Here is a 23,244-nt window from a genome sequence, read left to right as displayed (position 1 = left end):
AAAGTAGTTGGACCGACCCGACTTATCTTCAATTTGAAACCGCCGTACACGTTTACGTGCAGTTACGCCGAAACGTCACAGCGCGATTCACGCTACGGTTGGAATAGCTAGGGCACCGCTGGAATTTATTATTTTTCCACACGGGTACCCGCGATTCCACGGATAACGAGGTTGTTAACCTTTTCCGTATGTGTGACCGTCGAATAGGAAACGACGTGGAAACGATTTTCGATTCTTCCGCCGTACCGATGATAAGAGATTAGAATAAGGAACGAACGCGATTTCAATGCAGTCGACGTCCCGGCCAATTTTTTACACCGACGAGCGATTGACTGGCGTGAATGCCGCGGTGGGACTATAATTCGTCGCCTATTACACCTCAGCTACGTAACGACGTAGTACATTTTCAAACATTGATCGTTCGCCGAGTTAACGGCTTTTTTGGGGACCAGCGGTGTAATTGCAATAGTGGACAATGCGACTCACGTATCAGCCGGACGAAACGAACCACGTGGATGAAGCATTTCTTAACGAAGGACACGCGTTTTTGCGAGAGAATCAACCGTCGCTTCTTATATTTATTTCTCTCGGCCTCTGCTTTTTCGTTTCGTTGTCCGTTCCCCTTTAAAATTCCACACAAAGGTGACCTCGCTTATATCCGCTGGGAAAAACAGACTGACTGCCGCAGTCGTCATCCTCACTTTGCAGCGAAATAATATCTTCAACGAACAACCGAACCTTTCATCCCGCAGACGAAGACTCGCGGACAATTCGAGTCCGGTTCGTCATTAAATCGTCGACGAAAGACCGAGCTCGGTGTAAAGGTATCCGCGTTCGTTAACAACGGCCATTTTGAACGTCACTGTATTGCATTGTGTGGGAAGGAAGTCGCGAGAAGTAGAACGAGCACGAGGATACGAGCGAATCGAAAAGCTGGCGTCGACCGTTGCTTTCGTTACAATAACTGGCGCGTTCGTTGGAGTTTAACTGTTGCCGGTCGCCATGTGCACGCGAGCAGAGACGCGTAATCGCGAGTTTCGGTCTAGCCGACACGCATCCACGAATTCGTTGGCGTATCGGCACGCTCTAATTTGGCCAGGCTGCCGCAGCTGGCCGGAGCGGCGCGTAATCGTGTATGAAAGCTCGCGCGAGCAATCCTCTGGACGATAGTCGCGACGAAATTCGGATGGATGCTAATCGTGACGCGCATTACGCGTCGCAACCGTGGACAGATTTTAGTCGTCGTTGTTGGATTAAGGAGGGAAAATCCGGTTGTCGGCAATTCACGCGTCAGTTCACTTTCCGGCCAGACTGAAATGCCGTGGCACACAGTTGCGCTCTGAAGACGATTATTTGAATAATAGAGCCGCAAGAAGTGCGGCGTGTTAAATGTGTACGGGACTGGAGGTTAATGGTGTGGACCGATCGATAACGCTGGCTACGAATAATATGTAATGCACCTGAAATAGAATTGTACCGTTTCATAACGGTTACATTTAAATCTATAGCATCGTATACGTCACTGCGATAAAATACGAAAGACAGGGTAGTCGTAAATATCTTGGAACCCAGAGGTCTTTGGTCGCGCGTCGCTCGAAGTAGATGCCGCCGTACGAGATCGGACCACGAGGCAAGCCCAGTAGTAGCGCTATCGAATGTGCGCGACAAGGTAGCATCGATCTGTATATGGTCGGACATTGGCATTCGTAAAACTTATACCGGGCTGTTGCTTGCTTGAAATAACTGTACGAAACGTTATATTAATCCGCGCTGCGTTAGACGAGAGAACTTTAAACGACACGTAGAACAATGTGAAAGTAGCGGCGGTTGATATTGATTCGGACCACTTCCGCGAGCAATCTATAGAAGAAAAGGACAAAGAATGGGAGAGGAACCGAAATTTTGTGGTTTGTTCGCGATATTATTCTCGTTTCCCTCGCATGATCAAGTAAGTAAATATTTGTCCGGTGTTCGGCGGTAATTCGATCGACGCAGGCACCGAGCCAAGTACCCCCTCAACGTGTTCCTGGAAGAAGCCTCTTTTACTCGTCCCGATTCGAACGAAAAATAGAAGAATTTGTTTTCTCTTTGGATCGCAAGATCCTAACGATCCTCCGCTACGATCGAGATCGATGGGCGGAAATTAAAAGTTAAGTCAATAGAGCGGACAACAATCGACCGATCTCGTGTCATAGCCATAAACTAAAGTCTCCGGAAGCGGGCGTAGTTATCGCTCACGGGGACGCTTGTCGCGACGCAAGACTCGCGTGACTTTATTCCACAAACGACATTGCTCCACTCTTGTAGCCGTGCACACGCCCGTTCCCATTCGGTTGCAGGTGTATAGCCGGTGTCGCGTTCACGAACGAGTCGACTCGGCCTATGGTTACGGTGTAAAGATGTAGTTCACGAGCAACCAACCCACCGACCGACGTTATTTCGCTTCGAGATTAATGCCCGTTAATTCAATGCGCGTTCGATGATAAAACAAGAGTCGTCCGATTAACCGCGTTAATTATATCGCATTTTGCCAGTGTAACACACTGTCTATGTACATCATATAGTTTTCGTATGTGTTTCATATATTGGGTTGGCTGATACGAAGATAGTTATCGGTGTAGTTCGTATCACTAATAACGAGTTATGGGAGACGGTATTTATCAGGACATGACAGGAGTAATCTTTAAAAAATTAATTACGCGCTCTTGGCTCGAAAATAGGTACATCGCTTTGCGTAAGAAATGTATGCACAGTTCAGGTTACAGGTAGGTGCGATAGTTACTTCAATTTACGAATAGAAAACGGTAGTAAATGAACGATTAGAAAGCAGCGAATGAAACTACAGAAAGGACAGAGGTAATCGTCGATGTCAAGGCTACACCTGACGGCGGAATTAAAGGAAGAGCCGACGGAATGAAATTGGCTGGCGACGTACGACGACGGTCTCGGCTCTATAGAACGTGGAGGGACGTGCACCAAAGAAGGATGGATTGCTCGACGTTGTTAAGACAATAAAATTGCTCGACGTAAAAAAAATGGTCGTGAGCTTGAGATTGCTACGAGCAGTCCTTCTAATCAAGCTCGTTCTTCTTCCTCTTCTTTAACCCTCACCCCTCCATTTCCGATTCTTTCTCCCTGGATCGCGTTTTCGTCTAATTTTTCTCGAGCGACGAGACGTCGTTCGCGGGCGCAGCGAGTCGTTCGATTTCGATTGAAACGCCACGATAACGAGCATAAATTTCACCGGCGTGGCGTGACTTTGTTCTGCTTGGCACTAAAACCCGCTTGAGACCGTGCCAAAATTTGCGGAAAATTTACACCGGGCTTTTTTCTTTCGCCGCGATCCGGCTGATTTATTTCTTAGATAGAACAGCTCGAACGTATGCATTCCTCGATCGATCTTCCTGCCCTCGATTGTTCGATTCGCGTTAGCTCCACGACCGAGCGTGTAGCCTATAGCGACCACGCTAATAATAAGAACCCTTAATCCACGTTGATTTCTCCCAAGGCAACTCTATGGTTATTACGACCGCGTGTATCGGTAAAAATAATCCGGTCAAGATTTGTAACTTGGTCTAAATATATTTTCCTATGTCTCGGGCAGAAATAGATTTCTACGAGATCAAACTACCTTTTCAAGATAGCTGTCGATTGGAGTAGTCGTTTGTACGCGACAAAGCGCCAAGTTGATCGATTTGATGGTGTTTTTCTTCCGGGTGCGTTCTGCACCGGTCGGCGAGTCACTCAGCAAGTTCCAAGTTGATAAAAGATCGGTCGCAAGGCGTGCTACTTTTCCGAATGATCGGCTGGTGAAAAAGGTTCTAACGGTGAAGGGAAGCGCGAGAACCGTTCGTTGTCTTAATTACTCCGTGACTCGCGTTGCCACGTTGCATGATAATTACTGGGTAAACACTGATTACGCTGAACCGTGGCTGATTATACTCAGGAATCTGCAAACCGTTCTAACGGCCGCAACTCTCGGATTTTACACGCCCCTTCACCCATAGAAATCCCGTCGAGCTGGCGGGCCGGAAGTGACGAGGGGAAATGACCTCCGAACGTGGAGTATCCTCGCAGGATTCCAGAACACGTCGTTGCATTACCTGTCGCGTCTGTAATTACATGTTGGCTGGCAACCTCATTTTGACAGCATACCGGTTGATTCGTCGCGCGACTAAGTCGCAGACAATCATCCGACTTTCCCGGAAGTTGCCGTTCCCTAAGGATACAACCACACGCGAGCCCCGATCTTTCGAGTCAAGTCGATGGGACAACTTTCGCTCGGTTAACTTGCGTCATAGATCGAATTCGATCGAACGATGCTATAAAATACGAGACGGCGTTAAAACAACGCGCAAGAGCTTGCAGACCGTACCGTGAACAGCTTTTCACAGAAAGCTTCTGGCAGAAGCGTACTTTTTCGGATCGACGAGACGACGATACTTTGTCCTCTTAATTGCGATGGAGTCGACAAAGCGACGAATAGACGTGCGAGAGAGGGAAAGAGACGCGAGATCTTTCGAAACTTGCAGTTTCTAACTTGCAACTTGCATCTCTGTCTAAACTGTTCTCTGATAAAGCTGAACGACGTCGAATGGAAGAAGAACAAACGGGTGGAAGGATGGCGGGCAGGCATCGAAGAACAAAAGCGAAAGGAGTGGGAATCGGTAGCGGGCAATTCAATCTTCGAAAGATAGGCAACGTCATCGAACGAGCTGTTCCTTTTCGATTCTGACAGCGTAATGGTATTAGTCGTGGAGCAACGGATAGAAGGGTGGCGATATCTGGCAGCGGGTAGGGTTGGAAAGGGCGATTGCCATTGCCCGTAAAGGCCATCAGCTGCTATTGGGCCACCTTTGGCCTTAACCATACAGGCATGAGCCTCGCATTACCAGTCGCTTCGAGTTATCTGCGCTTCCCACGTTAGCCAGGCCGCGCAATGTCACACGCCGTGGCCCACATTCGCCAGCACCTGCACTGCAGAATCCCGATAGTGCACGTATATGCACGTCGAACCGTCGCTTATGCGCTTTCTCATGCGCTGCATTTCGACCTCCTCCCCGCTCGTCTCCTCTACATCTCATCTGTGCACTCCCCTTCGCCCTCTGTTTCTCCATCTCTGACACGAACATCCCCGTAGGTGACGATTTCCCGTCTTCTATTATCGATCTAACGAGACGATGCGGTCGATGGAGAACCATCAAATGCCGATGTCGTCTTTGTGTGCCAGGAAGCATCGTTTAAAGGAACGACGTCGATCGTCACCCAGGGATTTCGTCTCGATGATCCTGATTCGCGCATCCTTTCTCTCTCTTCTATCATTGTCAAGATATGGAAGCGATGGAAGTTGTCGTACGTTCATTCAGCGATAAAATTAAAGTCACATTCATCGATCCGGCAACTATCGCTAATACCAGGAAACTCAAGCGGCGACGGTTACGAAATTATTGTTATTACATGAGGGTGCAACAAACCGGAACGAGCGAAGTGGCTGCAAGCTCTGGTCTGATTCAATCAACGTCATCGAAGTCTGAAACAAAGTTGGTTGAAACGCGCTCGAATGTCTGGCGCGCTTGCGCCGCCGCTCGTTTCAGCACGCCTCTAACCGCTAACTACTTGACATCGATCGACCTTAATTAAAGTCGGCACATTCGCAAAGTTTTACCAGCAGCAGCTACGTGTCGGATCCCCCAAAGAACGCGAGGCTGTTTTTACGAGTCATCGGTGGTCTCGCAATTTTTCAATCAGCTCTCGTCATTGCCAAACACAATCGTATTATTCAGATCATTGTGGCAGACGCTGCGATCTACTCGATCGTAAACTCGATCCTGTTGAAATGGACGATGGAGTTTTCCATTTCCGACGGTAGAGATACGACAACGGCGATACGAATCGTCGATGTTTTAAAATTGAATCAGTTGCGAGCTGTTAAATCGTGTCAGCGTTCGAATGTATCGCGTCGATGGTCAACACGTTCGAAACACGGACGATTAACCAGGCAAACGAAGTTTCTTGGCGGCCCGGTCGCATGTATCATCGACCAGGAAGGATGAAGCGGATGGGCAGAGAGAGAGAGGAGGGTTCCATTACGATGCAGCGCAGTTCTTCTCGTGGCGAAGATGAAAACCTCAAGACCGAAACAAGGAACGAACTTAGGTTCGGAAACAATTGTTTCCCTATTGATTCGATCCAAGAGCTGCCCGCGGCGTCAGTTTGTGTAGTTCGCAAACACGAAAATAGATATTCACAATGGAATCTCGTCATGGCGTTTCCTGCCGCATGGTCACGTCTCTGTTACCTACGAGCATAGCTATTCTCAGACGACGAATTGTGCTGCATCGAAACTTTGGTCTTTAACGACCGACTGGTTGCGCGATACGCTTCTGGCTTTGATGGCCTGTTGCGAGCATCTCCTCCCCTTATCTCTCCTTATTTCGCTCGCGATTCTTGTTATAAACTTCCCCTTCCTCTCTTTCATCGAGCTTCGAATTTCTTCTAGGGTCTGCCAATGTTTCGTTTGACCCTGTTCCTTGATAATCTCGCTGTCTTTCTGTCGCGGTCCCCTTTCGCAAGTATCTGTCTGATCATTTTACGACTTAATCTACTTCTTCTCAACCTGCAGTTACTTTCTTCGAATTTTTGCTCGATATTTCGTTCGTTTCTCGTCTTCATTGCCTTTCGTTTCGACGCCGTTTCCAAACTGAAAACGCGATCGCGTTCGGTCAGGTACCTGTTTCCCGAATGCAACTCCGGCCATCGCGACTGTTCGCTTTGCATCCCGAGGGACGCATCCGTCCACCTTCTATTCGCTTCGTTCCTATCGTCCTCCAAACATTTCTAGACTCTCGTTTTTTTAGTCACGTGAAATATCGTCTTGGAAGCGATACGATGATCTCGGGATAGTCAACTTCGACCTGAAATTTGCGCAGCTCCGACGCTTTTCTTCCATCATTCGTGCGTCTATCGCGCATAATCTCGTTTGCATGAAACGAAATGAACACAGACAACTGGGAAACGTAAACAGTTAAACTCGGAGTACAAGCAAAACGTCGATATATAGATAGCGAGAGAGGCAAAAGTAAACCCTTCGCAACCTGCGTACTTCGTAAACTGGATCTATCGTTTCATGACATCTTCGATTTGTTAAATCCTAAATTTTGGATTTCGTTGTAAAGTATACTGGAACGTAGAAATTCGCGGCGTGAAACCCGTCGAACATTTTCATTTCCATTCGGTGTGCGCGAAGAACGTGGAAACGCGGAACTGCCAAAACATTCGCGAAAATCCATGCAGCGGTTTCGTTAGTCGCACGTCCATAAACACGCGTGTACGATGGCGGCGCAAGCGAATTACGAAAACGAATTCGTTAATTCACGATGTTGAAGAATCCACAGCGGTCAGTCGGTATCGGTTGCAACCGAAACTTTTCCATCGTCGTCGACCGTTGATTACGGCCAAGTGGAAGGGGATAAAAGTTGCACGAACGGACGAGAGATTTGCGTGGGTACACGCGTGCCCGACTAAATTACCGCGCTATGAACAATTCAGAGCTACTACCGCAGCGGCGAACTTGTAAATGTAGTAATTAATATACATAGTCGTACAGCCGCTAGGTATTGTGAAATTCTGCCAAATTGTACCGCAACCGTGACTGTGTTATCCCAATTTTCCAGATTTTCCAAACGGAGCTCTGCTACGCAATTACATTCCTACGCGGTTCTACGCCTGTTAATGTCCTTAATCTCCCAGAAATTTCAATACAAAGTAGCGTAGTTTCTAACGGAGAGAAACCGCGGTAACGATATTTTCCTTTTGTCGATTTACAGAGAAAATCGATCGTAGCCGTATTGTTCGTGTCGCGAGGTATTTAATCGTTGCACGCGCGGACACGCAACTTCGACGTATGAACGAACGACGTTGGAATTCTGTCGGTCTTCCACGAGGAAAGGACCGAAAACAGGAACAGCCATGGAACACGGAGGACTCGCGAAACAGGCGATTCCCTAGGAATATTTGAAGGAATTTTTCTATGGAATCGGATCGGGCAGATGTTCGATGTACGCGGAGATGGCGTGGAACTCGTGGACCCAGGTTTCTATTTCGGCGTATAAGCGCCTCATAAATTTACCCCAGGGCCAGCAGCCGGCGTCGGTTGTTTTATGCTCTCTGGGCAGGAACCTTGCCGAGTAATTCTGCAATGCGGTTCGGTCCTACCTATAACCTGCCCGCTAACTTTCTCTCTTTTCGTCGTTTTCAAGTCCGCTCTCTTCCTTTATTCCCGTTTCACCTTTTCCATCGTTGAGCCGTTTCTTCTCCTCCCTCGTGGCAACTATCTTCCAGCGGTCGTCCGTAGAATTGCAAACTAGCTATCAGAACCGGCAACTTTGCTCGGAAAAATTTATGAGCCGCGTTAAGAGGCGTTGAACACCAGCTGCCTTTCTAATGACGATATTTCTCTCGTTCGCGATCGCCACCTCGTCGACTTTTTCTATCGTTTAGAAATTTCGCTGCTCGGTATCGTTTGCCGATGCAACTTAGTTGACTGAAAAGCAAAGGGCAATTAAGACGGATCTCTACACCTTCGCTGTTACTACACGCGAACGCCTGATACCATCGAAATTGAAACTTTGTATCAACCACGTTCCATGTACAAGAATCTCGAACGTAATTTCTCAGGTGGCATCGCGGAATCATGATTTATCCTCGGCGATAACGAAGTCTCGACGTTGGTCGATTTTTCTTTCGCTGGCGAGACTTGTTCGTTCATGGAGGTGGTTAGATCTCGTCTTAAAATGCGATGAAAGCAGCTGGAAGACTGGAAGAAGGCGCACGCGGTAATTCAACTGGTTAAAATTGCAACTTCCTGCATATCGTATGCGCATGTATTCACCTTTCCACCTCGGCCTATTCGAAAGAGATTCGTTAAAACCGTAAATTCACCGTGAACGTACTTTTCTGCGAAGCTGTAATAAATTACGCAATTCCATGTGCAACGGGTTCTTTCATCCTCGTCTTCGAACGCAAGTAACTCGGACCTCTAAACGAAAATGTCTCGCGATGCAGCTGATCTCCATTGGAACTGGCGCGTGTTTCCACGAATAACGAAATTTTGAATGGGGCAAGAGCGAAGAGTCTGTAAACACGCGATTATTTCTAGAAAATTCGATTACGATCGAAAGAAAACCAGACAGACTCGAATGATCCAAAAAACACATAGATAACACGTAAAGCGTAATTATATTTTCGTAAGCTCGTTTCGCTGTAATATTGGCAACTTTGAGCAGAAGTTCCAAGTTTCCGTGTCAAGGTTTAGCTCAACTCGTATTAGATTCGCGATTCCGTATACCGTGGGACAATCGTGGCCGGAAAATTTCGGCTGGCAACGCTAATTTATAGAAGAGAGAGGAAGAAGAGAAGGAGCAGCAGACCGTCTCGAGCGTACAACCGCAACGAGGATTACCGGTAGACGGTGGAAAGACCGCGAGGATGCGAAGCTGCAGAGAACGCATTCATCCAGGTGATAAGTTATTTATATTGGGATTCCTATTGTGGCTATTTTGCAGAAATTGTGTTACAACGAGCCACGCGCAGGAGAGCGCTAATTTATGAGCAAGTCGGTCGTTCCATGTATGCTAGTGCAAAGGAGATTACCGCTGCGGGATGTGAAAGTTATAACGGACTCTGAATGTCTGAATAAAGTTCGTCCATGATCGTTTATCCAATGTCTTCGCGAATCGCTGAAGTTTTATCGGTTGTCCTCGTTTCCTTGCCGAAAATGGCGTAACATAAAAAGGACGTGTAATCCCTGAAGATCCATTTATACTTCCTTGGCGATGCTAATCACGCATACCCAAACCACTCGACGTATTCACGTGCATCCAAAGACAAATTTATTCCCCTAGACCGGTCGACCTCTGATTGATGGCGAATGAAAGAGTACGAAGAAAATGGAGGAATTACTTCGCTTCGAAATGCATAGGAAACTGCAGAGGCCTTCGGGCTCGCGTTAGCTCGATTCCCTCGCGGCTGCAAAATGAAACTCGCCACCGATGTTAACTTATTTACACGGTGGCCTGCGGAGCCGCGAAAGAAATTGGTTAGTCGCGCGAAACAAAGCGCTAATTCGCATGTTAGCTGCGTGTTCGCGAACGCGGCCACGTTCGTCGGATTACAAGCTCGCACGAGGCGGACGCTCGTGGCGAGACGCTAATTCAGCGTGGTGAGCTCTCGTAGCAGGCGGCATACAAAATGCAACCAGGAACCGTTTCTCTTCTCCAAATGTCGGCGCGACGCGCCTTTTCAAATTTCTCGTTCTCGTTAAGGGTATAATTTATTCCAATATCCAGAGAATTCGGACAGCGTGGAAAGGCGCCATCGTCGATACGCTGACCCAGCGGACGCGCACGTTTCGCAAGGATAGATTTCCCCTGGAAAACCGATTTTCTACCGCGCAGAAATTTAGCTCCGCTCATTCGAATCGACCGAGTTCTCGCAACAACGGATGTACCTTGCAGATTTCTGCATGTCCATGACGTCCTTTGCGACTAGTTAACATCGGGGGGCAAATATCACGGGATTAACACAGTTACAGTTTGCGGACGAACGCGATATTCGGGTTTTGTAACGAGGTAAATTCTTCATGGATGACGGCACTTACACATAGCGCAATTAATATTCGGTGGAGTAGTTTATCCGAAGCTGGTGGTCCATCCAGGCAAAAGATGTTCACCAGGGAGACGACGGTCAATCGCGACGATGACTGTACGCGAGTACGCTCGAGTGAGCCGCAACTTGACCGACCGGTTCAAGTCCAATTAATGACGTAACAAACGTGCCATCAAAATCCACTGCCACTAAATTTGCTCCTCGTGCGACGTAATTAACGAGGAGAATCGGTGTTTGCTCGATACTCGAGCAAACACCGATCTACGCTTTAATTGAACCTATTCCGACCGTCGCAAGTTTGCCGCTAAAACGCGCGTTACTATGGAGAATTCTTTTTTGCCATCGTCGAACCAATTTTCTTTCGACCATCGATTCGTTTACCTGTAGATTTCCACGAAAAAGAATATTCCTGTATATCGTTAGTTTCATTTTTCCCAGGTTTTTGTCGTATCTCGATTAACAGGACCATGTTGAGTCGCTTATTAGCACGATACACGCCGGATTCGTCGTTCATCGGCGATACGCAGTTCCACGCCGGTGACGAAAATGAATTAACGGTATGCCGAAAATAAATGACGCACCGTGTTTCATCCTGTCTTTCCGAGCATTCGATAAAAAATGCAACGAGAGTCGTTTTAAAACTGGGAAAAAGTGCATGGCTGCCTCGGGCGACGGACGCATAAAACGGTACATAGTCGCGCCGAGTGTTCACGCAAAAGTCCAACAAGCCTGGTTTGCATGGTCGCCAGCCGTGAAATAAAAACAGGATCGCCTTAACGAGCTATAAAAATCGCCGCGATCATCAACCCTTTCCCTTATTACCTCGATGCTTGTCGGATTAATCGTAAGAAACCGAGCGTTAAAATCCAATGAAATTCCGCTATAAGTTTGTACGTAGTCGACGGTGCTTTTGAAAATTGTGTCACGTAGAGAATTGTGTTTCAGTTACGAGATTTCCGAAACTTCGCGAGTGAAACTCCAGAAATCGATACGTTTTCCCATGCGTTACTTTCTTCCATTCTCTCCACGGACTACGTCACTTGTAAGAAAAATTTTCGCAAAGGATCGGAAAGATCTTTGCCTGTGATTACTGCGAGATACGGTTGAGGGTAGAAGAAAACGCATTTAACGCACCACTGACGAAAACATACTGAAATTATTCTACTAACAGCGCGTTATCGCGTGTTCGATAATTATAGCAGGGACGTAACGAAGTTGCGACGCGGCGGTGTCGTAAAGGCGATGGTAATAAAAGAAACGGGACGAAACGGATGAAAAAGAGGGTTGCGTCTCACGGCCCAGAATATATTAACGTGCATGCACGCGTACATACATAGGCGCGTGTACGCGTGCACCACTCGAACGACCGACGCGTTGCCACGCACGTGGAAGCACGTACGAGACGACGGCCTCGTAATTACAAGCTGACTCCATAATAGGATTTTCGGCGGTTTTAGCACGAGTACCACCGCTAAGAAGAACGATGCTTATCGTTGCGGACGCGCCCCGTTGATTGCGGCGAACATGACGCGCCTGTGCACCTGCAACTCGCTGACACGAGTGCTTATACGTAGTTTGTTTGATGAGTCGTGGATTTTTTAAAGCCGCGTACTTTGTTCGTTTACAAAGTTGAGACGAAAGTTGGTCGACGTTACAGGCGATACGAAAGTGATACGACTGAAAAATTCAAGCTGCGGGAGAAGTTGCAGGGGAAAAATGCGTTTAAAAATTAGTATTTCACGCTATTTCGCGAAATTTAGAATCGCGCTTTCGTACCATTTTCTATTATTCTATCGCGAACGTTTAATTTCATAAAACACTGAGAATTTTTATTTTAATCCTGATTTAAATATAAATTCGAGCGTTTCAATTCTGCGAAACACTTGAAACTTTTTAATCACGATTCTGTTAATTTGTTTAATCAATTATCGTTTATTCTCGTACGGCAGCGAAGGAACATTAAAATGCCGCATAAAGTTGAATTTCTAGGAAAATGAGCGTCGGTTATTATCCAACTCTTACACATACGTGGGGAATTAACCCGACGCCAAGATCGAGTAACGATAATCCTAGGAAAACCGATTATCTAACCAGCGCGGTTGAAAATACAGCGAGGTATTTAATAAACGTAAAATGCAGACCGCGGTTCGATGGAAAAATTAGAAAGTACGCGGGACCCCGGGTCTAATAGTCGCGGCGACGGTGATTTACAGCGTTGATTATTGCTGGCGAAAAGAAGCCCGTAAATCATGGCCGCGTCTCGCGTGCGCTTATTGCGCGCCTCCAGGAATTTCCGCTCGAATTTAAGGGCCGCATGATCGACGCGACAAATAGTACCACCTCGTCTCCTGTTTTCTAGCCAAGATCGAAGGGGATGGTTGAAGGAGCGTAATCGATTTGCCTGGCCGTTTATTAGTCGCCACATGGAAAACGCCTGTTGGAATTAACATTTATAATGCGAATTTATCGATAAGCGTGATGGCTGGGGATTCGCAGTCGGCGCACGTGCGAACGCGACGACTACGTGATCGCATTACTTCCGCGGAAAAAATGTGGAAAAAATTCGGACGAGTCGGTGTGGTCCGACCAACCAGCCGGATATTTGGTGAAATATTGAAATTTTGTTTTGAATTCGGTAGCCGCCGGTTTACATTGGCGCCGTCTCTTCCGCCCCGCAATTTTGTTACCTTTCGCTCGTGGCTCGACGAGTTGCCTAATGTTCTGCTATCGGTGCTGCGACTTATTTTTACCGACATTTAAAACGATGTGTTCTCTATCGAACGACTAAATGGATAAATCGATTCAATTCTATTTAATCTAATTTATTTATTAATTAACCGGCAAAGATCTCTTTTACAAGAAGGTGATATACAATAAGTTGAATACAAGTGTCAGGGTGATACAGTCGCTGTGGGACAGTAAGACAAACATGTGTATAAGTACGCTATACTGAAGCTATAATACTAGTGCACCGCTCGGGTTAGCTAAGGGTACACAGACCGGTTAACACAGATCTCTTTCTGAGATTGCTGCTTGAGGTGGAAGACAAGTTGATATTATTGCGTAAAGCTTCGCCTAACTCGCGTATACGGGCAATGGTGTTTACGTGGGCAAATCTAGGGGAGAAGGACGAAGGGTAAAATAAAGAGAGACGTCCAGAGAAGTAACACGGTGCGTGGATGTGCCAGTTGATAAGGCTAAGAAACCGTGGACAATCGACAAATCAATTTAGGATTCTCACTATCGTAGAAAAACAACATTGTCAGCCGGTCACCTGATTGCGGACGGCGAATAAATTTTATATTCTGCGGTGATAGGAGCGTAGAAGGAGTCTTAGGAGAGATGAAACATCGGTTCGAAATTCTTGCGGAATTTAGACGGAGGATCGTAACGACGTCAAGGAGAAGAAAACGAGAAAGAAATGGAGTGGTAGCATCTGGCCAGGGTAAGAAAACGGGCGAAGCACAGTCGACGACATCGGCTAGAAATGTAAATATGTTTTCCTTGGACGCGATGTCGAGTAATTATTCAGCATGCTAGCGAGAAAAGATCTCATACAGCGGTATCTTTTCCGACGATGTTCTTGCTCGAGAGACTCGCAAGATATTCCAGGAGCTGAACCACGACTCTCGTCCCTTCGTTTCCTCCCATTTGCGGCCCTTTCCTTTCTTCCTACTCCCTTTTGCTCTTGAGACTCCAGGAAAACCTGTTGTTAAAGCTGAGAGTAAAGTTGCAAGTTGAAGATGAATTCAATTTCTCGTAGCTTACGCTTGAACATTCTCCTCCAGTTGAACCGCCACTTCGATAACGCTTTTTGCCGTCTTGCTCGCGGATTTTCGTCTAGAAAATTACGCCAACGGGATGCGAAACGGTGATAGTTAATCGTACAGTATACAGTTGCCGAATTTCGTGTTTCTTGGCACGCGTACTAGTTCCACGAAATTTGACGATACGAAATTTTTGTCAATAGCGTCGATAAAGATCGCGTATAAAATAACTTGTTCTAGCAGGCACGTTTCCGCCTTCACGCCTCACCAAACGGAAATATAATTTCGTTGGAAATCGTTGATCGCTGTAATCGTGGTAACGCGATTACAGTTTAGGAAGAAATGAAATCTCTCAATTAATTCGCATACCAACGACGTGAAATCGGCAGGACGCGATGCTCGCCTCGCATCTAATTCGCGAGAAAATCGTTGAATTTCAAAGCAGCTGCCACTCGTTAAAGCCGTATTAACGGCGAGGAAAGAACGATCGCGAGGCAAAGTGTGCCTGCGTGAGAATTTCAATAATTCCGCGCGGCCACGCTTTTTGTATGCGCGAACGATGCCCCCGCTGTAACGAATCGAACAATTTGCCGCGCATAATTTCCAGATTGTCAGAGGAAAAATTATGATATTTATGAAAAATAACGCGTTTCGCTGTCGTTCACCGTTCTTTATCACCGGTAAAACAAATGACACCTGCAATTATCGTGTTTTGTTCGGAAACGTGTAACTTTATCTTCATCGATAACGAAGTATTCCCATTTTTTATAATAAAATCCAACGGCAAGTCGCTTATTCGCTGTTCGAGTTTTGTATCCTCGCAGTACATCCATCGGTCGTAGTTCCAAGAACAGAATAATTCCTGGGAAGTTCCTCAAGAACCGTTCGACCGAGCGTCCGCAAGGTTGGCAGGCTAGGAGCAGCCCTTCTCCCTATCACGTGACGATACGCATCATTAAAATTCATAAGGCGACTCGCCCATTCCCACTTTAGCACCCCGCGGGCTGAACGAGCCGCGCATCATATATTTATAGACGCCCTCGAATGCACACATGCATCTCAGACACCTTATGCAAGCCGGTCGATTTCGGTGCGCACTTATCCGCAGCCGGATATCCAGCCGGTTTCCGCGAAAATTCCGTTTCCTCTGGCTTCTACCTTCGATATATTGCGTCGAACCGTCGAACTCCGTCGTCGCTTATTCTATGCATGAAATATATCCTTTTATTATTAGAATCGATTTGACAACGAGTTAACATACAGCAGAGCATACAGAAGGATGGCGCGTTTATCCCTACGTGTAATCTATCAGCGAGGTAGCTTCTAGGGACGAGCGATTCCTCGATCGAAACTGTGTTCAAGCTCGTAAGTTGGTTACCGCGTTAGTTATTTATCGGCGCTGTCAGCATCGATGACGTGGAGTTTGCGTAGATTATACGATATCGCGATGTCGTCGTCCCGCAGCGACGCGTCTACGAGATGACGGGAGTGCACTCACGGTGCGCCTATGAATCTTGCATAGGCCGCATGCGTATACGCATGAAATAGGAAGGAGGCCGTATTCCCTTTCCGCGTGTCGGTACGATGACAAATTGTGGCCTGGGTACACGCTAGATAGCACAGGCACTCCAACCAATGGGAATAAATCAAATTTCGCGGTACAACGTATGAACGTCCTTCGGTAAAATTTACGTACGATCGATCTCCGAATGCGTTCGCTCCCTGCGACGGATCTCTTGTTACCTTAAAGAATTAGCGACGAACACGCTGCACGTGAAAGCGTCTGCTGCAATGCAAAGATTTAAGAGGCGGCTGACGCGACGGTCAACCGCGGCGCTAATCAACTTTATTAACGCGCTAATTGATTTATTCTAGAAAGTAACGTCTCAACGTCGCGGATCGCGCGTAATTCTTATTCCGCGTGCCTGCGTGTGCCGAATGAGGCACGCTAAGTTGAAACCAGTAACCGGTCTACCAATCTCTGATAAAATTACCACGCTCAGGTATTTAGCCGAGCGGTGGTTAAGCGTTTTTCCTAGCTCTCCTTTTACTTACTTGGACCCTCCTCGAGAAAATGAACGCGTTACACTTCCAGAGAGTCAACTTTCACTGACCGCGACTCACGCACGATATATAAATGTCACGGAAATCGTTGATACTCTGAGGAAACGTACTCGAGGAATAATCATGCTCGGTAGATTCGAGGTATAATTTAGAAAAGGCTGATAAATAAAGCGTCGTCGTCTGACGTCGCGAGCAAGTAACTCGGACACACGAACGAAGGTGGCAGTGGAAAAAGCGCCGAAAAAGCGACGGGAACTTTTCGGAAGTTATAAGCGGATCAGCGTCGTTAATCATTCCTCGGCCACGCTATAGGCGCATACATTATTCAGAAGCGTCCCGACGCCAACTATGCATAACTTTTGTCCATGTTCACGCGCCTCTTTCTTCAGATAGAGTTAAGATACGATCGCGAGGGTGAAAAAGCCAGTGTCACAGAGTGACAGTCATCCTCCTTCGCCCTTTCCAAGTTGCTTCGAATTCCAGTAATAGGCGTACGAAAAAGAAACTCACGGAAAGTTTCATACTTACATTACGAGCGACGGAAAAGAACTGTGCGAGTACAAAGGCGCACCGGCTTGCGAAAAATGAGATCTTCCTAATAACGATGCAGTATTTCTGTAGTTGTTCAAAGATGCTTGCGATTCAAAGATAGAAACTCTGGGAAGAAAGCGTTTCAAAACTCTCTTCTGCATGTTATAATCAGAAAAATAATGAAATTGTTGGTCGGGGAAGACGTAGCGGAAAATTCCCGAAGGATTGATCGATCGATCGTTACAAAGTTGTCGCGTTTTCTCAGCGGTGAACGATGCACGTGCACGCTGTGGTATGCAAGGGGTGACGCGAGGGTGCGTCAGCACACGCGTAGGCGTACTTAGCACCCCGACTGTGTAAGACCACTCGACCGGCACGTACCGGATCCTTCAGACGTACCTACACGCCAGTAAATTATCGCCCAACCGTATGTACGGGGAAGTACGCTGCTCTCGTTGTTTTACACTCTCTCTTTCTAGCCAGTTTTCTTCCTTCGCAGTCGTGCAGTCGTCCAGCATTCATGCTCCCGTGCGATTTCCTCCACGCCGTACATCCCGCTCTGCCACGACCCATGGCCTCGCTTTTCTCTTTGTTCTTTCGCGCTTTCCAACGTCCCTCTCCTTGTCCATGGCACCACCCGCGCGATAAAAACGAGATTTACGGATTATACCGGTGGTTTCTCTCTCGTTCTCTTTCTCTCTCTCTCTCTCTCTCTCTCTCTCTCTCTCTGTTTTTTTTTCTTTATCTTCTTGACAAGATGAATTTTGCATTCTTCCTACTGTTTTCTCGCGGTTTCCACGCGTGGTTTCATTAAGACCGGTTAATTTTTTAGTCCGCGTCATACCAAAACTCAGCTTTGTCGGAAAATAGGAGTAGCTGCATAATTTCTAGCAGATGTAGCATTTACGCTTACGTTTCATCGTGGATTATTGAATATAGTTACGAATTTATTAGGCTCGTTTCTCTTTCGTTCTCTACCGACGACAATTTTAATTTTCCATCGGATTGATAAGCGACCAGGAACATTCGAATTTAAGAACGGATTTCTCCACGCGACCATCATCCGGTCGAGGTCAGCGTAGAAATAAAACTTATGGCGAAAAACGGAGGAGGTGGATAGGTGAAATCCGACAGTAAAGTTGAAAATCGACAGAGCGGAGCGTATATTTCATTGCCGGCGTGTGATTTTCAATCTCCGCCAATGTCCGTCCACGAGCTCCCCATAACCTTTTCTTTTCACGATCGGTCCGTTGCTGCTGTTGCTGATACTGCTGCTGCCTTTGCCTCTCGAACAACGCCGGATAACTTTGAGCTTTGTAACTCGGCTGCGGAGCACGGCGTGCAATCGAATCGAACGCGAGACATTCGAAAAAATGGGAAAAAATGAATTGGTTGAACAGAACACGCAGGGAAAAGTATTTCGAGATAATAAAAGCTTCTCTTTTTTTGCCTGCGAAAATTCGGGCGAAATCTATACATGGAAACTGAATGTCTTCAATTTTTTAACACCTACGCTTCCGAAATTTTAAATTCGGTATTATTCCCTTTTTCCGTTTCGCTGGAAGGAAATCTCGAGATATTGCCACGTAAATATTTAAAATCAAAGCAAAGAATCGCTGTGGCTGTCTCAAAGTCGGAGGAGAAAGACGCTCGCTTCTTTGTAAATCGCGCTCTACTGGATTATGCTGGCAAATTGGTAAAAAGCGCGTTTCTCAAGTTCGTTTCTCGCCGAAGGAAATCCAGGACAAACGTGGATGCAAGCTGATGCTCGCGTGTGTTTGGCGTGCGCGCGACCAGCCACGTCGGCCGAGATTAAATTCATCGCATCGGGGATAACTTTCTCTAACGTTGATTAACATACGCGAGAAGAAACTCGTCACTTTCTCCGCGGAAACACCCTTTGACACCGCTAATAACCATCTGAAGCCCTCGACACCGGTGTAAATTAAACAGACCCACCTTCTTATCTGGCATTGATTAAGTCCGGAACGTTCCGTCTTCTCGCGCTTCCTTGAATTATTCATGCGTTCTTTAGCTAGGCTTGAGAATAGGTTACATCGATTTCTGGCGGCAAGTCGCCAGAGTGAAGATGATGAGTTAGCCGAGTTACCTATGTTCCTTCGTATCTCTTGAAAGTGTAACTGGCGCGAGATTTATCTGCCAGAATCAATTCGAAAAGGTTGGAAATGGCAAATAGTTGGAGGAAGAGTTCTTGGGTTCATGACGTTGGAAAACTACAGCAACGAGAAACGAAAGATAAACCAGCAAAGTCACGACACGTACTTCTTTTACACCCCCGTAGCTTGCGAAAGTCGAGGCAAACGGATCGAATTTTTCGGAGAAACCCGGGCAGAGTCCATGCAACAAACGTATAACCCAACGGTCGGCCGAGTCAGTGCTCGCTATAAATTCGCCGGATACGAAGCTTAAAGCTGGTATGCTGGAACTCACCGGAGACGGCCTGAGACTGCGTCCGATGCTCGACCAGACCGCACGACGACTCTTGTTTCTCGAACAGACTGCATTCTGGATATCTGTCAGTGGCACACCGCCGACGAAAATCGTCGTCGTCGACAGGCGAAACCATAATTTCATTGTCCACCGGCTAGGGAGCATCGCTTAAACCATTGGTGACGAATTTCCCGCTAAACGAAGCGGATGGAGATTTTACAGGAAATTTTGAGAAGCCTTTGGATAAATGAAGAGAATGTTTGGGAAGTTTGTTCGATGGTATACCGATGTAGAACGCTTGTTGTATAGTCGCTGGGAATCCATACGAAGCTCGAAACAAGTTTGCGTCTCGATGAGGCTGAGTTTCAGGTTTAAAGGTTTCCCTGTAACTTCGACTTTCGGATGCGTTGTCAGTGAAATAGTCGAATGCTTTAGAAATGACGAAATGATGGAGCAAGAAGTTTCACGATACTACGATAAAATAAATATATTTCGTTTTTGCGAAGTGGAAAGAACAGGGTCGTAGAAAAAGCTTGGTTCATCATGTTCGAATTGTTCCTTTCTTCAGTACGAGAGCCCATCCTCCAAGTTACCCGCCGTGCCACTTTTATTTCACCTTCGGTTTCGTATTTCCTTTTGCTTCGTTTCCTCTCTAATTCGTCTAGAGCCCAAGAGCCATGGTACCGTGTGTGCCATTAACCCAAATAATTCTAGAGAGCAGCTTCGCTCTTCTCGAATTCTTCGCTCTTCAGTCTCCTTCGACCTTTCCTCTTTCTTGCCAAGCAGCTGGACCATTAGGTACCCTGTGAGACAAATGACGAATACTTTGAAACCAGGTATTTGTTAAACATTTTTAATTTTATCCTCCTTCCTTTCAACCAGATAGTTCTGTAACATCGCGTAATATCGAAATAAGAAGATTGACATAAATCGATAAAACACTCGAGTTACCTTTCTGTCTTGTATTCGAAGATGAATTTTTATATAAATTATATCGTTGCGCTTTATATAATTCCGACCACGTTGTACATGGCATAAATCTGTCCAGCTCGAGTATCATCTTGACAAGACTCCATTGTAATTCGTCACTTCGCAAAACCGCGAATGTAGTTTATCTCGAAATCCGATTATTTAAAGTCATCGATGGTACGTATTATATTTAGTTTAACTTCTCGATGTAACATTTCCATTAAACTATCGCGTCTGACCTCGTTTCATTTTTCTCCTCTATCTTCGCGTATGTCGATATTAAATTTAGAAAACAGCTTGAAGGTACTTGACGTGCTGGTGACTTCTACATTTTTTATTTTATTCTATTCTTATCTTAAACTCCGTGATTGAAAATTGAGGTTATTAGCAGAAACGGAAGCCGAAAGCTCCTAAAGAGTGCGCACGAATTCGTCTGTTCGTCTACTTTTACTGTAAGTCGTGCGTTATAATCGCGTGGCATTGACACGATACCGGCAATAATTGTATCTATCTATGTATAATTGCTTCTAAGCATAGCAGTGATCTAATCGTATTTGCAGCGGAATTTCGTCGAGCTTAGCGAACAGAAACGTACACGAATTCCGCTTCTCTAATTTTCATACGAATCGATTAATCTATTACTACGCGCTTCGCTGCCACTTTGAATAAACCAACGTGTGATGATAACTCTTAGTTTCTATTTTGTTCCGTGGCCGTGGATCTCCGAGAGTTTTCGAGTTTCAATTAAGCAAGTTAACCACGTTACGAGAAAGACATTTGCCGTGGAGATTATCGGTTTTTAAAGTTTTATTAGCCGGTTTTTAAAATGGCAAACGATAACGATGTTTTAATTAAATTCGCTGGCCAAAAGAGCGAACGCAATGTCCCATTGACGCTGGCCTTTCGATACGGGTTTTAAGGGTGCAATTAATGATATTCGATTTGATTTCCATCGGTAAACATTTCGTTATTGGCAATTGTTGTTAGCGAGCGAAAGGAAATTATCCGGCGATTAAACTTTCAGCCGGACATTTTCACCCATTTTGCCCGAAACTACCGACCGTTTCCATAATTATAAAACTGCCTCGCTTACCAACTAATGCTTGATTAATTTGTTATGCAGTTCGCGTAAACGGTATTAACGTGACGTTCGATCCAGTCACGCAGCTTTCCAACTTTACCCAAAGTATTATTGTTTCGTACGGTATTTTGAAATACTTGGTACCTGACGCGTAGCTAAATTCGCAAATTCGTTCGATCGCCGGTCGAGCATCGGCTGGGAAGTTTCGTTGCTTCGGCTCGGTCGAGTTGCGCGTTGCAGTTACAAATCACAGTTGGCCGAGGCCAGAAGTGGCGTCAGACGATCGCGGTTACACCGACCAGCTCGTGTGACCTGTTTGAAAAGCGATCGAGCGCTAAAACAAGTCCGACCTTCTCCTCTTTTTTTTCCGCCATCAGAGAGGAACGTACGAGGGAAACTTTACGCGAGCTCTCGGCAATTGACTTTCGAACTCGAACGCGTTTACTTGAGAACAGTTAGCAGACTTTACCTTTGCTCTGCCCTTTCTTTACTTTTGCCCTGTAAAGTTCGGCCACTGTAGCGTATTTCCACGATTTTCTCCGAGATCCCACCTCCCGTCAAGGGATTACTAGGAACCTCTAAGATTTTCTTCGTAACAGTGGCTTTGCGGTTAATACGATAGTATTGTACGTCTATTTTTCCGTGTTTCAGCACTGCCTGTCACGATTCTTGGACCCAGCTGCGGCTGTCCCCGATGTTCGGTTGCATCTGTCCAAACAACCACATAAAAAGACGCTGCGACAGGATCTTCTCGATGGTGAATCACAATCCGTGCGTTGGTGAGTATGAAATCGAGCCTGTTTTTAAACGCAACTAATTTTTCTCTACGTTCGTATGTATATCTCTATGTGTACGTGTGAACGTGATACGTTATACGCAGGCATCTGTAACAATGCGTACACACGAGATTTATTACTTGCTTCTATCGATTATTATTCTCTGTTTCGTTGTGTCGACTGAACCCGTGTCAATTATATTTTGGTAATCTTGAATGAACGAGTATACGTGGTAACGTTGGTTAATCGTAACTATTACTTTAGCGCACCCTTGTGGAAGACGATTGTTGGTGTTGTGAAGTAAACGTGTGTATTGTTCCTTTTTCTTTTTCCTTTTATGTACATGACACTCTACAAATTCACTTTTACTTTACCGTCCGTTTCGTTGCGAGGTTCGACTGCCCGTCTCCCTTGTTTACCTGTTTGTCTGTATCTTGTTACCGAAGTACTCTGTTCTAGTCTGTTACCTTTTCTTCGATCGATGTGTGTGTACGCTGCGGATAACGAAATCAACGCTGTCGATCTTGGATTGAAACGCGATGAATTTTTCCGCTCTAACGAATACCAACGTAAATACAAAATTACGTAAATACAAAATACAAAATTACATTATACCCAATTAGCTACGAATTATCGACATCCGCACAAGTGCAGCTTCCGTGGCCCACTTGCAACCAGGTCGTAAGTTCATTTTCGCCGAAACAACCACAAGGAAGCAACTAAAATGCGACTACGGTGAGAAGTTTCGTCGTAAACAAACCCCAAAAACTAGAGATAGTCTGAAAGATGCCTTCCGGCCTCGTTATTTTTCCCCGTTGCGTCGACGTCGAAGGAAAAGGTACGAGGAAAGGCTCGACGGAGCAATTACTCTCAGCGATACCACGGTGTTTAAGGCTCGTGGGACGACGTTATAGCCTCCTTCGGATAAGCTCCTTTCTCC

At 46.1% G+C, this 23,244-nt stretch overlaps 1 protein-coding gene across 1 annotated transcript in view; it reads left to right on the top strand.

The window, feature by feature from the left end:
* Positions 1–23,244, top strand: part of LOC126869254 (uncharacterized) — a 221,037-nt gene that overhangs the window by 147,728 nt on the left and 50,065 nt on the right. Inside the window, exon 5 of the mRNA XM_050625527.1 lies at positions 22,180–22,307. Within this exon, the coding sequence (XP_050481484.1) occupies positions 22,180–22,307 (128 nt within the window). The remainder of the gene's footprint in view (positions 1–22,179; positions 22,308–23,244) is intronic.

Source organism: Bombus huntii, chromosome 9, assembly GCF_024542735.1.
Source record: "Bombus huntii isolate Logan2020A chromosome 9, iyBomHunt1.1, whole genome shotgun sequence".
NCBI lineage: Eukaryota > Metazoa > Arthropoda > Insecta > Hymenoptera > Apidae > Bombus > Bombus huntii.
Note: the sequence above shows the minus strand (reverse complement) of the source record. Positions and strands in the feature narration are given on the sequence as shown.